The sequence below is a fragment of the Pagrus pagrus genome (genome assembly GCF_965226575.1).
Source record: "Pagrus pagrus genome assembly, chromosome: 15".
NCBI classification, from domain to species: Eukaryota; Metazoa; Chordata; class Actinopteri; order Spariformes; family Sparidae; genus Pagrus; species Pagrus pagrus.
Genome location: NC_140199.1, coordinates 27538298 through 27554091, shown reverse-complemented (window position 1 = coordinate 27554091; position 15794 = coordinate 27538298). Strand labels below are relative to the sequence as shown.

Below are 15794 nucleotides of genomic sequence, written 5' to 3'. Positions count from 1 at the left end.
GTTTCGCCCCGTGAATAAAATGGTCGTGTTGACCTCTGAGGGCGATGAATTGCTCTGTCTGCTCCTTGCTCCCTAAGACAATGAAATGTAACACACGTGTTGTGTTATGTCAAGAGACAAAAGGGTTCTAATGTAGCAAAGATATAATGATGATAATGATGATAATGATGATGATCCTGAACTTAGCTTTTCATTCATTCCAAATGTTGAACTAGACTACAGTTTTCCGTCAAACATTTTGAAAGTGAAGGCCTTTAAGGATTTACTTCCAACGGCATAATGCTAAGCATTACCAGCGTCACGTATTTTAACTGAAAGTTAGCATTTGGAGGTTTTATAGTCCCTTGAAGTTTAACATATCTAGAGTTGCATGTTGAAATAAAAAACAATTTCCAATCAGGATTTTGAGTGCATCATAGCACCAAAACAGCATTGGATTAAATTGCAAATGACCTTCTAATTGCATCTGACAAAGGTCTTGTCTCTGTACTGGTCTTGTTAGATCTGCATTGAGCTATTTATCAGATCAATCTCAGTTTGTACAAGTTAACAATGAATCCTCATTGCATACCAAAGTTGGTCATGTGGCTCCACAAGGTTCTGTGCCCCGACCAATACTATTCACTTTAAATATGCCATATTTAGAGAATATCATTATAAAATACTCCATTAATTTTCATTTGTATGCAGATGATACACAATTGTACACTAATCAGGGAGCTAAACCTCAGGCATAACTTAAGGACATAAAAACCTGGATGACCTCCAATTTCCTGCTACTAAACGAAAGTTATTGTGCTGGGACCTATACATTTCTAAGAGACACATTATCTAATGAAAAAGCTACCCCGGACAGCACTACGCTGGTCTCCAGTACCACATTAAGGAATCTGGGAGTTATTGTACATCATAATGTCCTTTAAAGGATAAGTACCGTTTTTTACAACCTGGACCTTATTACTGGCAAAATATATGGTCATTTACTCACCCAGATAACTTTGGTGTCATTCGGCGTCGTTCGGACGAAATTAGATCCAGTGTAGCGGCGATATATCCATATAATGGGAGAGACGGGGCAGCGACACACAGCCTCTATATAACGCATTATCTGCCACGAAACTAGTTAATTTCATCAATATTTTGTTATGAAATGCTAGCGCTATTAGCCTCTGAGTCCGGGCACGTCTATTGTCAACATCCGGGGTCTGTAGGTTGAGCTACTACCTCTGACCTGGAGGATGTCGTCTCTGAGCTGCGCGCGCACCCGCGACAGCGCGGCTTGTTTACCTGTAGCTGCTACTGCTAGTTTGACCCCGGATGTTGATAACGGACGAGCCCGGACTCAGAGGGGAATAGCACTAGCATATCGTAACAAAATATTGATGAAATTAACTAGTTTCGTGGCAGATAATGCGTTATATAGAGGCTGTGTGTCGCTGCCCCGTCTCTCCCATTATATGGATATATCGCCGCTACACTGGATCTAATTTCGTCCGAACGACGCCGAATGACACCAAAGTTATCTGGGTGAGTAAATTACCATATATTTTGCCAGAAATAAGGTCCAGGTTGTAAAAAACGGTACTTATCCTTTAAGTCCCATATAAAACACATTTCAAAGACTGCCTTTTTTCACCTGAAGCTGTAGTAGTAGAGTATCTTAAAGAGCTGATAGCACTAGTAGCATATGCCACTAGAACACTGTGCTACTAGGATGCAGGATTACTTATGGTTCATAGAGTGTCGAAAAGTAGAATTGGAAGCAGAGCCTTTAGCAATCAAGTTCTTCTCCTGTGGAACCATCTTCCAGTCTCAGTTCAAGAGGTAAACATTTACCTGCACAAGCTCTTCGCAATGCTGCCACAGATTTAGACTGTCAGTGGACTCCCCATGATGCACTGAGCTCCTGTCTCTTCCTCTTTATCTGTACACATCATGTCTTATTAATACATGTTACTGACTTGGCTTCTTCCACAGTCTCTGTGCTCTCTCGTCTTGCAGGTTTTCATGGATTGTGATGGTCCTGCTCGACTCCTACAATCTCTATCATCATCGATATTCTCCTTCTTCTCCTCCTTATTATTATTATTATTTATTATTATTATTATTATTATGGATCATATTTTAACTATAGTCTCTTTTTCAACCCAACCAGTCCAGGCAGATGGCCACCCACCATTGAGTGTGTATGGTTGGCTGTGTTCGTGGTTGTGTGTATATGTGCGTGGTTATCTGTGCACACTTATATGTGCATGTTTAACTGTATAATACACACTATCACACATCTTACTGTAGCATCCTCATGTTATGACCTTCCATCACAATCTGGCCTCCCCACAGTAAACACCGGCATGCAGCAGGTATACACAGTTTGATGTTGTGTCAGCCTTGAAGTACAACTTACTTGTTCTCAGCTCAGATACAGATGTGGATAAAGATCTCCGATTTCTCTCCGTCTGTTGGATCCTATTCATGAGATGAGATGAGATGAGATGAGAGATGGTTCTGTGCAGCTGTCCAGCAGCACATAAGGAAAGGAGGTGGCAGGTTCAAAGGATGTTGCAATATCTGTGACAGTTGTGTTGTCAGGATTGTGTTTGTTGTTGCGTCCTCATACTGTGTTTTCATATTCATTTCCATGAAGTGTGCTTAATTTTGAGGAGTCTTATGTGAGGTGTCTTCACTACACTCTGAATCATTACAGCTTTTCTGATAAAGCACACTGAATCACCAAGGGGCTTCCTAGATTCTTGACTTGACAGAGGAGACTCAGCCATCTACAGAACGTTGACACATTTCATCACAAGATGTCGACATAGACAGATGAAGACACTTTTACTAACAAACACACCCTTATTATGTCTTTATGAATCCTAGACGTATGATGTATGAATGATGGCTGAGGTCTAGTTGTCCTCTTTAGAAGACCCTGATGTAAAGTGTTGTGAAATATTTGAGGTCAGCCAAAACTGAGCCCCATCAAATACTGAATCAGCCAATAGCAGGTCTCATCACAGGTACATGTAATTAATCCAATTGACAGCACAATCGCAACACACATTGTATTCCTTAATGTACAGAATCATGCAAGAAGAAAGCTTATGAGCTTATAAGTGGTTTTCTTCAGGCTACACAGCTGTTTAGTTCCAGTCCCTTGAGTTCTCTTCACATGGTGTGTGTGTGAGATGTTCTTACTTTCACTATTAAACATAGCTGTGAGTTCTACTGTTGATTTTTTTACCATTTGATTTCAGTAAACGTTTAAGTGATCTCTGATCACGATCATTCAAGATTTTTTCCAATCACATTTGGTCAGAAGATGATGGTTCACCACTATCCCTCCAGGTTTTAATAATGCATTGGACAGTTCTTAAAACCAATTTTAGTAGTTTCAGTAATCTCCTTAGTTGTTTTCTTTGCCTGATGCAGGCCAGTAGTTTGACCCTTCTGAAACAGAGTAACATATTTTCTACAACCACAGGGTATGTCTTCTGACATGGTTGGTTAAGAAATGAGAAGTTACTCACTGTAGTAATAATCAGTACTCATCAGAAGGGGATTCAGGCAGTAGTCTGACTGGTTGAGCTCAGGTTGGGCAGGATGTTGGTGGTGTCCTTTAGTACTTCAACTGTGATTATCAACATTATTACAGATAAGGCAGTGCTCAGTAGGTTGTTTATTTGAGCCATTTTAGTTCTGTTGACTTTTTTGTATGGTTCTCTACCTACACACTCTGAACACACACAATACAAAGATGCAGACACATGCCAAGCTCCTCCCCATCACCATACAGTTGCCATTACAGCAGTGCATGACTTAGCCACAGCACACAAGTCTTATATGCAAATCTGGAGTTAGCCAGAAAGTGGGGAATGAAAATGGTATACAGAGGAAAACATTGTTTTTTTTAAATCTATAGTTGAAGTGGCCTTGTTAAAACGTACTTGCGATCTATCTAAATCTATGAACATTTTTATTAAAATGAGGTCCCTGGGCTGAAAGGATCCAGGTTGCATTTGTGTCCTAGATCATATAAAAAGCGAAAGCCTTATGATTATAAAAAAATAAATAAATAAATCAAAAACTGACATAAAGCATTAATGTTTAGAGACTCACAGAAAGTGCAGTTTTATTGGAAAGACATTGTTGAAAGACAAAACTTTACACACAGTCTACAACAATTTTGACAGACAAGTATTTACAGAATAATAATTCACAAAGGGTATGAATATGTTTGTATATAAGGTCAGTATATGTTTTAGATTTTGTTGATGCTAGCAGCAGGCAGGGTGGATTTGTCCAAGTCATCAAAGTATGGGTGGGTCATGGCCTCGCGCGCTGAGATCCTCTTGGGTGGATTGTATGTCAACATTTTCTACAGCAGAGAGACAAGATGAGGATGAAAGGAAGATAACATCAATCAGGATATTTCTGTCTGGAACAATTAAGTGATTATAACCTGCTTTAGAGAGGAGGACAGCTATTGCAATCACCATTCCATTCACGTTTATTTTCTCACAACAGTATATGTAATTCTTGCTAATCTTACACTCTGGTCAAGTGTACAAGTATAAATATCTTTATATGACCCTGTGATACCTTTAGGTAGTCATGGTGACCAAAATGGATTACAATGCCTTTCTATGGAACTGTAGCACTCTTAAACACACTTACAAGCTTTAACAAAACAATGGCATAAGTAGGCCTCGCAGCATGCCAGACAAAATCTGTGTTGGAAACACTATGTCCCATGTAGGGATACATGAGTGAAAAAGTGTACACAGCTCCGGAGGTAGAGTAGCACTGCCAGTATTGATATTGTAGTAGGCCAGTATACACTGTACAAAATCCAAATACCACAATAAAAAACTGAACACCTAACCAACAAAAGAAAATCCAAATAGTCGAATATTGGGGTCCAGCCCTATCATATACTTCATTATACTATATCCAGAAGACATTAAAACTTGTTTTAAGATAGTCTTAATAAATAATATTTTGAATTAGAGACATTGTTTTTTTTCCAGAGCTGATAACAGAGGATGCTAAGGAGAGACACATCTCGCTTAATTATTAGTGATACAGAAGCCACTGACAATGGTTACCTTTTTAATATCTTTTACTTCAGTCTATCTTTCAAACTCAACACTGACTGAACAATGTTCGAGTGGTGCTTTTACAGAGCCGAATGGAAAAGTATCATAAAAGCAAGCATTCTTAACTTCAACACACCTCATAGCATAATGCCCAACTAGGGGTGAATATAAGTGTGCTGTCCTGGGTGTTGTGTATTCATCACAGCTGCCTGTAGCTGGAGCTGATAAACTACTACTCCAGAGTCATTTAATATGGGAGTAAATGCCATTGACATTGGAGACAAAGCCACATGTTAGCAGGTGCTAGTTGGTTTTCTGACCAGTGTGAGTGGGGTAAGAGAGAGAAAGAGGAGGAGAGCTGTTTTCTGGTATTATATCCCTCCTTTAAAAACGCACTTTTGTTGATGTGACCTCTCCTACATAATTTATAGAACTATTCTACTATACCACTTATACTGTTGATTCATACAAGCTTGAGTGCACCTCGCTGTTGCGATGTCATTTGGTATCATGTCGGTTTCAATAGTTTGCTACTACTACATAATTTACAACAAGCTTCCTCCACAAATGGCTCACCTGCTGTTTTGAAAAAGAAATCAAGGGTGAAAAAATCCAAAACACTCAAAAGTGCAGACAAATTACCCTGCAGCTGAAAAATCCTTTCCACCATTGTAAAAGAGACATCTGTAAAACCTTTGACAAGCACTAGAAATGGGTGGATGATAAAAAGGTCCAAAGCTAGTTTCAATCCTGTGAACACAATTTTTCAATGCATTGTGTCAAATGATTTTCATTTCAATCATTTCAGTGTTCATGGTAAGTTTAGATTGGCCACACTGGATGCATTAGTCACGCTTCTCACGCGGGCGTTAAGTGTGGCTGCTGCGTCACGTGATCTAGAGATTTGGAGTCTCACCCATTTCTACCGCGGCAAAAATAGACCTGAAAAGGACCTATAGACAGTAATATCCACATCATGCCAGCATTTTACTATAGTTTTAATGTCTGTATCTGTAGAATATGTCTCAGACGTGAAGAGAATACACACAACAGGTGAGGGGCAGTTTCTCCCCCTCCCTCTCTTTCCCTCTCCTACTTTCTCCCTCTTTCAAAGGGAGAAGAAAAATCACGTCATCATATTTATTGATAATTATCAAAGGCAAACTCCATGTAAACAGATAGGGCAGGTAGTTCAGCAGTTCAGCAATGCAGCCACCACGCAGTACACAGGCATCCAGTGTGTTCAGCCTGCAGGTCTGTACTGTCTACATGTCTACATAGAAACTAAGTGTATCTGTACTAGGGGTGTCAACATCTACACGTGTAAACGGGTACTCGGATAATAAATCATAACCGTTTAGAAAAATCAATAACCGTTTACACGTCATTTTTCCTCCTCCTCATTTATTTCTCACCAATATATAGGCCTATAGTATTTTTAGGGGTGATGATGTTGCCTGAAAGCTTCAGATAATAACATTAACTAACTATACAATTAAATGTTCCCACTAGTGCAGTTATCCGCATACATAATAGATGCATGGGGCACAATGTTACGTTGATACATAAAAAAACCCGCGGCCACAGCCATTTGTGTTTTCAGACCAGCGAGACCACTTAAAGGCAAGACAGCTGCTGTATAGAATAGGCTGCGGAGGACTTGAGAAGAGCGCGGAGCTCATCATCTTCTCCATGTGCAAATGTCGTCCTGCTGAAAACAAAAACTGTTAATGGCTTGTTAGTTTAGCCTTTATTGTTACGTGTTGTTGTACATTATATTGTTGGTTGGTGTTCTGTGTCGGCTTTTTACGACCTGATCACAGAAGAAAAAAACATTTTTTTCCCAACAGTTTGTGAATAATTGTAACTACTTTTTTAGCTTTGTGGATATAAAGGTGAAGTTTTTTCCTCTCACTTCAGCATACTTGGGCTTCTTTTTTAGTTTCTTTCCATCGCCAATTCCAGATTACTTTTACTATGAGACGTATATTGAAATTCAGACGCAGCTCCCGTTGCGAGAGAGGGAGAGAGGGATGCAGTTTGAACTATACGTTTAAAAACAAATTGTACAACTGTGAGAAATAGTTAAAACAATGATTAAAAAAGAAGGTTAAACCTTTTTCAGCTTTCACTCACGTTTTCTTGTCTGTCAAAATGATAGATGATTTTATTTTCAACTCATTTTACTTTCTGTCATAAGTAGGCCGAAGCCTTAAAATGTTAAATGAAGCTCTGTGATTTATCTGTTATGTTGGCTTTAATTTAGTACCTATTTGAAATAGGTCTACAAGAAAAACGTTGAATAAACATTTTTGTCTGATAACTACTGGAATGGCTTTGATTTATTGGGATTAGGAGGCGGTTGAATGGAGACAGAACCCTCTAGTGGTTATGTAGCGCAACTGCGATAGAAAGAGATCATAAATCTCCGACGTGTAACCGGGTACATGTCGGTTAGAAGCCCCGTGTGCACGTGTAGAAAAAATTGTAAACGTTGACACCCCTAATGTACTGACCTTTATCTGACTGACTAGTTTCAAGAAGAGAACCCCTGAAGCAGTAGTACCAGAAAAGTCTGAATTCATATGTTAAGTTGTTCAGCCCTAGTCCTCACCGCCAGTAAGTCCAGGCCATTCTTATCCAGGTTTTTCACCATTGATGACAGGTTGCCAGACTTCCATTTAGGGAAGGTGTTTTTGTAGTCAGGTAGGCTCTCTACATCAGGCCATACGTCATTGTTAGGGGTTCCCAGAGTCCTGGAAAAAACAGAAACAGAAGTAGGGTTTAAATAAATAAAAGATGGAACTGCAAAGAACTATCTAAGGGCACCAAGACCCAGAGGAACCAGGGACTTAGCTCAGCAACCCCATTCTAACATAACAAGGAGAGTAAACAGCAAAACGTTCACCCTAAATTAAAAAAATAATGAGTTCGTAATACCCAATATATATTTCACAGTTGGAGGCAGACAACAAGCTGCACATGCGTTGATGCACTTACTTGTGTAAGCACAGTTTAAAGAAGATAGTGAAGTTGACTAACCCAGGGAGAGATCCTAATAAAACTTTATCACTATCACAGTACATGTATATACCAGAAATAAATATTGCAGTGTCACTCTTTTCCAATATTGTGCAGTCCTCCTTTCTGTTAGGATGGTTGAGGTTCAGGAAATACAGTGGGTTGTCCACTAATCTCTGGACTGGTGGTATGATCCACAGCTCCTCCTGTCGACATGTCAGTGTTCCTGAGCAATCTTACTTGAAATCCAAGAAGCTCCCAATGGACAGGCCAGTGCCTTTCAAGTATTATGTGTGTGAACAGTTGAATGAGAACTGTAAAAGCACTTTGCTATTAAGGTTGAAAAGTGCTATATACTGTAAGTGCAGCCCCACTGACTATCTTTCAAGAAGTTTCAGGGAAGGGTTTGCAGGGAGTGAAAGACAAAGTTCATTTGCTGGTAGTTTCATAGCAGTTACACACTAAAGCAGAAGTAAATAATTATCATCCGATCATCACTGTTGACCCTTAACTCATCTCCCACCTCCACATGTTCATTACATCCATCTCAAACATCAGTCAGAACATGACTTCATTTTTTAAAACCCTTCATCTTATTAATTAGTCATGGATACGTAGCCAGCAATGTGTGAGGAGGACTTTTAGTTCCAAATTTGGCTCCCCTGGTCCCTAACTAACCTAACCTAACCTAACCTAAGTACTTCAAGTTTTGAAATCAGGAAAATTCCACAGCTGCTGTTGGAGAATTTTTTAACAGCAGGATTTTGATCAGGAAACAGGCTCCAGGTAAATATTACCTATTCTTATGTTACTTTCTGTAGTCTGAGTTTAATGAGCTCTTATATCAACAGCTATTTCACTACTTTACATGTTTTTATTCACATTTGGAGTAAAACAACTTATGAGGGGTTCTTCTAAATGTATGGAGATGTGATCTGTGTGTCTACCTGAAGATCCTGAAGAGCTGATCTATCTCTGAGTCTCCATGGAACAGAGGCTTCTTGGTAGCAAGTTCAGCAAAGATGGTCCCAGTGCTCCAAACATCAACAGGGGTTGAATATCGGGGTGAACCCAGGAGGACCTCTGGAGCCCGGTACCAAAGAGTTACAACCTGAAAACACAATGGTTAATTAATCTCACTGGTCGTTTTAAAGGCTTTTTGTTATTTAGTGTTCTTAAGGGGAAAATTCTCAATATTTGATGTTGATGTCCAACCTGCATGATGGTAAATGAAGTCAACTGAAGCAATAAATTCCTCAATAGTCAACAGTCAAACTGTAAGAATTTATTTGCTTTTTTAACTTATAACTAACTTTATAGTTCAATTGTTTTAGCCCACAAACTTCAGTGGTGTGTGAGGGGATTCTCACCTCATGGGTGTAGACCCTGACAGGAACACCAAAGGCTCGAGCCAGGCCAAAGTCTGCCAGTTTGATTACTCCCTTGTTGTCGATCAGGAGGTTCTGGGGTTTCAGGTCCCGGTGGAGGACTCGACGACAGTGACAGAAGTAAATGCCCTCCAAGATCTGATACAGGTAGCTCTTAAAAGTGATGAAGGGTAAAAGAATGAACATGGAGATAGACACACGTGCAAAACAAGACAAATGGCAAATTCAATCTCTTTGAAACATTTTCTAACTCTGACCAACCCTTCATATAGAGTGAAGGACTCAACTGACAGAATGGGGAGGACTGTAAGAAAGTCTAAAAATCTTGTCTTCAACTAGCTCTCATTCACACAATGTTCACTTCACCTATGTCATTTTCTTTTTAATAAAAATGTTTAACTGTGCTGGTCGCAACAATGTGCCTCTGGAAGCTATCGGACCAACACTTTTTGCTCAGTGGGCATTTAAATGATAGGGGCTGCATTAGGTCCCATTAAACTAAGAGGAAAAATATCTGGAGGCAGGCAAACACAGCCACTTTTCTTAACCCACATTTTTGACAAAAAAAACATACACAAATTTCAGCTCAGTCGACTCTCATAGTTTATACTTTATCATCGTTTAAGTGATAGCAGGGACCGTCTTTGAGGGAGAAGCATGATAATGTGAGGTGAGATTCACAAATCTCTATTAAATCAACTCTCTCTGTCTGTTACCACTACCAACTTAGTTACCATCACCATGGCAACCGATAACAATTGGGCCAAGTCAGAGACAGATTTGCCAAGGAGTGCAGTTTAAAAACACAGTGGAGAATGCACACATGCATAAATGTCAAATATGTACATATAAGCATGCATCCAAGGGCTCACATACACACATACTATTTGCCAACCTTTAAACCATATTCAACTGATATCTTTTTCGTGAGAGGGTGAGAGGGCAGGGGAGGGACAATCATGCTGAGTAAAATGCAATGTTGGCCTGGAAGTAAATGAATAACGCAACATTAACGTCCCCATTCCCATCCTTTACCCTTCTGCAACAACTGTCATTTCACTCTTATTGATCATAATTTCACTTTGCCACATAACGTTAACCATATGACTGAGCACATTAAGGCTATATTCACAGCATCACCAGGTGTTCTTTGTTTTTTTTTTTACATTGGATTAACTTACGTTACATTGAGAGTTCCCCTGCAACCAATAGCAGAGGCATTGGTCATCTCATGACTGTTTGTGACCATTATACACTACAAAATAAATATTGTTAAAGATGACATGAAAAGGCATTTCTGGTTGGAGTTTGGCTCATAATGTCTTAATGGTTCAGAATGATAGAGTTGAGAAAATGTGAATTAACGTTGAGAGCGCATCAGAGAGGTGCATTTCAAATAATGTTTTGCCAGTGACTTTACTTATCATTATGCTTATACGCTTACCTATTACCTGAATATAAAGATAATAATACATTCATAATTTGTAAATATACTGGGTTAGTATTATTATAAATATAAATGTTCATGTAGACATGCCTTGCAGTAAGAAAAATGCTTAATGTCTGAATTTCAAAATATCCCATGTAACGTTTGCCATATTTCTAATAATAATAATAATTATTATCATTATTATTATGATAAAAATAAAGAAAAGTTCCTGCATTCATCTTTGAAAAAATAAGTTGTTTTTTTGTTGTTGAAAGATTTAAATTGGCAGATATATCCGTTATTGGAATTTTTACTCCCCAATATCCATATTGGCAAATCCATATTGGTCAGGCCCTAATTAACACTAACTTTTTACTCTGGGTGACACATAATAAGAGTGATTAATACGTTGTCCGTTTCTGTATTTTTGCATTCAATTTGAATAAATCAGCGAATTGTTCCAGCTCTACTCCAAATAACATAACATTTTTGATTATGAAAAGTCTGCATTAGCAGTAGCCCATCCGCCCGCCCGCCCCCCCCAATATTACTCCACCCACCACTCAGAACACCCTTTTTGGGATATTGGCTTAGTTGTATAAATGAGCCCACAAATTCAAAGTAGATGACTTGAGTTAATGTTCAGTTCAAGTTACCATTATCCTTGAGATATATAATTTCATTCCATAATCCAATGTAAAACTAATTCAAATGCAACAATATAGCAGTCACAAACTGCTGAGAGTTTATTCATCACAAACACACTTACCTTCACCAGCATAGGGTCCATGTATTGGCCAGAGGGGATGGAGTCCAGGTACTTTTTCAGGTCCATAGACAGGAACTCAAAGATGAGGTAGAGACGAGACTCCTGCATGAGGACATCCAGAAGTCTGACACACAGACACACACACACACACACGTAAGTCCATACTGCATTTATGTATACATTTCTCATAGGCTAGCTGTCATAGTTCTTATTTGCTCACATATTGTTTTCAGGGTATTTCAGGGTAACATTGTTTTAGGCTACTTCAAAATCAAAGTCAGCTCATGTTTCACCAGTTAAATGCTTCTAAAAAACCCAGAAGTGATGGTGTTTGGTCCCAGTGGCCCTTGTGAATCCCCTCCTGTTGTCTTGGGCCCTTTGGCAGATTATTTAAAGCCAACAGTCTCAAACTTGGGTTTTAAGATGGACAGTGATTTTAAATTGGATCGGCAAATTAGTGCTGTAGTAAAGTCCAGCTTTTTTCAGATTAGGCAGCTGGCAAAGGTGAAGCCTTTCCTTGCACAACAGCACTGTGAAACAGTAATCCATGCCTTTATTACATCCCGGCTGGATTACTGTAACGCACTTTACTTTGGAGTCAGTCAGTCTTCCCTCGCACGTCTCCAGTTGGTGCAAAACGCAGCCGCTCGTCTCTTAACTGGAGTACGTAAGAGGGAGCACATACTTCCATCCTGGCCTCCCTCCACTGGCTGCCTGTGCACTTTAGAGTCCATTTTAAGATTCTTTTATTTGTTTTTAAATCTTTAAATGGCCTGGCCCCGCCTTACCTCTCTGAGCTCCTTCAACCCTACGCTCCTGCTCGGTGCCTCAGGTCAGCTGATCTGCTGCTCCTGGAGGTACCGAGATCAAAACGGAAGCTCAGAGGGGATAGAGCCTTTTCTGTTGCTGCTCCTAAATTATGGAATGAGCTCCCATTGCACATTAGACAAGCCTCCTCACTGTCCATTTTTAAAACTCGTCTTAAAACCCATTTTTATTCCTTGGCTTTCAACCCCGCATGAGACTCTGCTCTTGTTTTAGTGTTTCTTGGTTTGTTTTAGTTATTGTTTTACTGTTTTTAATTTGTTTTAGAAACAGTAAAACAATTACTTTAGTGTTTTTACCTGTTTTATTTTATTGTATCTATTGTTTTTAATTGTTTAATGTCTCGGTGTTGTTTTCCCTGTTTATGTACAGCACTTTGTTTCAGCTGTGGTTGTTTTAAAGTGCTTTATAAATAAAGTTGAGTTGAGTTGAGTAATGTGAAACTGCAGCAGTAGGAAGTTTTCGATTTTCATTTTCAGTAAATTAACACAGCACTCATACACAACACAAATATTGAGCGTCTTTTCTTGTAAAAACAAATGGTGCATCAACATGCCATTTCTAATTTAGATGTAGCACTTTTTTTTTTTAAACCCTTGTCTTTTTAAAAAAATTACACAGATGTACCTTGTAACCTTGTATTACTGGTAACTGTCAAGACGGAGAGTAAGTGATTGTCCCCCATAGGTTTTTTCCCCTACTCAAACTAGAGCTGGGCAACATGGCCTCAAAATAATATCACAATATTTTGAAATCTACTCAAAAGCACTTCATAAATGCTAGAAATGGGCAACAAAATCAAATATCACAATATTCTTGACCAAGTACCTCAATAAAGATATAGGGACAATATTGTATGACAATTGGTCCTTTGACAAAATATTATCCCAATGACATTTTACATACTACTGATGTTCAATAATCATCAGTAATGTGGGTAAATGCAAGTAATAGAACAAATAGAGTGTGTGGTAAGTTCAGAAAATTACATGACTTTTCTGTAATGCAGGCTTTTAAACCACGAAAAGACAACAGTTATGACATGTGACCATATAACGACATCCAAAATCTAAGACAATATTTAGTTTTATATCACGATTATGATCCATATATTGCCAAGCCCTAAGATTAGCACTTCATAAGGGGAACATCTTATTTTACTTTTATAACCTTTTCACCTGATAGAATTTGCTTACACCCCATTCTGCATCACACCCATTGCTCCACACAAAGTGAACGTACCGTACAACATTGGGATGCTTCAGTTCTTGAAGCAGGGAGACCTCTCTGACAGCAGTGCTGGGAACCCCCTCCTCCTCACTCTCCAGACGGATCTTTTTCATAGCAACAACCTGCCCTGTGGCCTTGTGTCTGCCCTTATACACCACGCCATAGGTACCTGCAAGAACAAGGTACCACAGTAATTCTAATTGTATGAAGTAGAGCCAAACTGACAGTAAATAAAGTTTATAGTGCTGATGACATTGTTGATTGAACTACCTATGACATAGGGATGCTTGGAACAATTTGACAATGTAACTTTATTTCCATAAAGCCCACACCTGTAGGATTTTTTCATGTAAATTTAATCATTTAGACAGAAAATATTAATACAGACCTTCTCCAATTTTCTCTATTTTCAAATAGTCTTCCATTATTGCCTGAAAGGGAAAAAAAACATGCAGTCTTATCAAGAGTGCTATTTCAACAACTACCATCACTTTTCAAGTGTTTCAGCTAATACTTTCCTTATCAACTTTGTTTGATAACTGGGACATTTTAGAGTTACGTATAAGTGTACTTACAATAGCCAAACGTGTCGAGGCTGCGAGTGGCTTTGGTAACTTGCATAGTCATAATTAACAGCGTGCCATGTCCAAATAATGTAACAACTGTTAACTTACAATCTACAGCAATTTGTAATAGGCTTTCTAATTAAGCAATAGGCTACTAAGTTGGTATTTCAAACTGCAAAAAACAACAACCCCAAAGCAGATTAACGTTAAAGTTCAAAAGCCCAATTCATGCTGTGAGTAAACTGAACTTCTAGATTTTCGGTGGCTCATATCTCTAAATTTAGACTCAGTTGTTAACTAACGTTTAGTGTTTTCGTTTCGCCTATGACAGTAACGTTAATATATAGCAATGATTCAAACACGTCACCGAGCCGTTGGAGTTACCGTTCTCTTCATACTAAGTAAGTAAAGATCACCATGGTTAGCTTAGCTAATGCTAATTCGTCAAAGCTGCCTTCTGTTGATTTTCTAGCGGTAGCTGACCACTTTCGGTCCAAATTGGACGGTCCAAACTTTCAACTAATCTGACAAATCATTTCAGTCATATTTCAGCTTGTGTAAAAAGGAATAATAATTACCTGACTGTGCCCCGTTTTTTATCGTATGTACTGTCTGTGCACAGACTGCCGCTGGAATGCTGACAAACTCTTTTGAATTGACCGCAGTACAGCAGCAGTTCAAAACAGACCAATGAGCTCAAGCGATGAATTTCAAAACCGCCAATCAGGGAGCGGGAGGCTGTCACGTGGGCTGAGCGGGAGAGTACGCGCCGACGTTGCACGTAGTAAACATGTCCCGAGTTTAGTCTTTCAGGCAGGAATCAGCTTCATCCCCGTCAGCACCATAAAGTTATATACGCCTCACTGAGCGGGTTGGCCCGTTGCTGCGATACGTCAGCACGTCCGCCATTTTGGATGTGGCAGATCTGCCCCGTGAACTAATACAAGTCAATGGAGTGAAAAAATAAAGTGCCCTTCTACAAAGTGCTAAAAGTTAATGCCTCTCATTCACCCATTCACACACGTACGAATATATCTAGGAAACAGAAAGGTACCAAAAGCAACGTCTGTAACGTTGTCTGATGATTATAAAAGGTTAACAACTCCTTATATGTTTAGTAAACTGGTAGGCACCAAACTGACATATGTAGGCTATTTTTCAAATGTTTTTATGAGTGTTTACAGCTGCCAATGTATGTAACGCTGTTACTGTGATGATAAATGGCAGTTAAATATTGAATCTGTGTCTATAATAACCAGATCCTGACATGTAAATGTGACATCTGTGGGAATAAAAAGCACTGACGTTTACATTTAACTGATTTTGATGAATCGTTTTTATAACCAGTGATTTTAACTAGGCCTACTAATAATGACAATCATTAGGACAAAAAAATTAACAAAGTCTGCAAATCAAAATAAGTTGAACTTATATACTTATATCTATACAGCTGCGTGCAAGGAAGCACAT

The 15794-nt window shown here is 39.0% G+C and overlaps 1 protein-coding gene across 2 annotated transcripts; it reads right to left on the bottom strand.

Moving 5' to 3' along the window:
* Positions 1-4097: 4097 nt before the first annotated feature.
* On the bottom strand, positions 4098-15079 carry cdk1 (cyclin dependent kinase 1). Of its 2 annotated transcripts, none has more exons than XM_084375711.1 (8): positions 14903-15079; positions 14147-14189; positions 13771-13927; positions 11704-11827; positions 9488-9658; positions 9065-9228; positions 7711-7852; positions 4098-4375 (listed from the first exon to the last, which is right to left on the bottom strand). In XM_084375711.1, the coding sequence occupies exons 2-8, from the start codon at positions 14181-14183 to the stop codon at positions 4259-4261; spliced, it is 912 nt and encodes a 303-aa protein (XP_084231837.1). In that variant the 5' UTR covers positions 14184-14189; positions 14903-15079; the 3' UTR covers positions 4098-4258. The 2 variants fall into 2 exon arrangements, with proteins under 2 accessions (XP_084231837.1, XP_084231838.1); XM_084375712.1 differs by lacking the exon at positions 14903-15079 and adding an exon at positions 14334-14355.
* Between the last annotated feature and the right edge of the window lie 715 nt (positions 15080-15794).

What these genes read in the sequence shown, in the direction of transcription:
- cdk1 (XM_084375711.1), bottom strand. Translation starts at nt 14,183, where the DNA reads ATGGAAGACTATTTGAAAATAGAGAAAATTGGAGAAG. An exon ending in AAGCATCCCAATGTTGTACG is followed by an intron (nt 11,828 to 13,770) that starts GTACGTTCACTT and finishes TCTGTGTGTCAG; the next exon opens with ACTTCTGGATGTCCTCATGC. An exon ending in TGGACCCTATGCTGGTGAAG is followed by an intron (nt 9,659 to 11,703) that starts GTAAGTGTGTTT and finishes ATCACTTTTAAG; the next exon opens with AGCTACCTGTATCAGATCTT.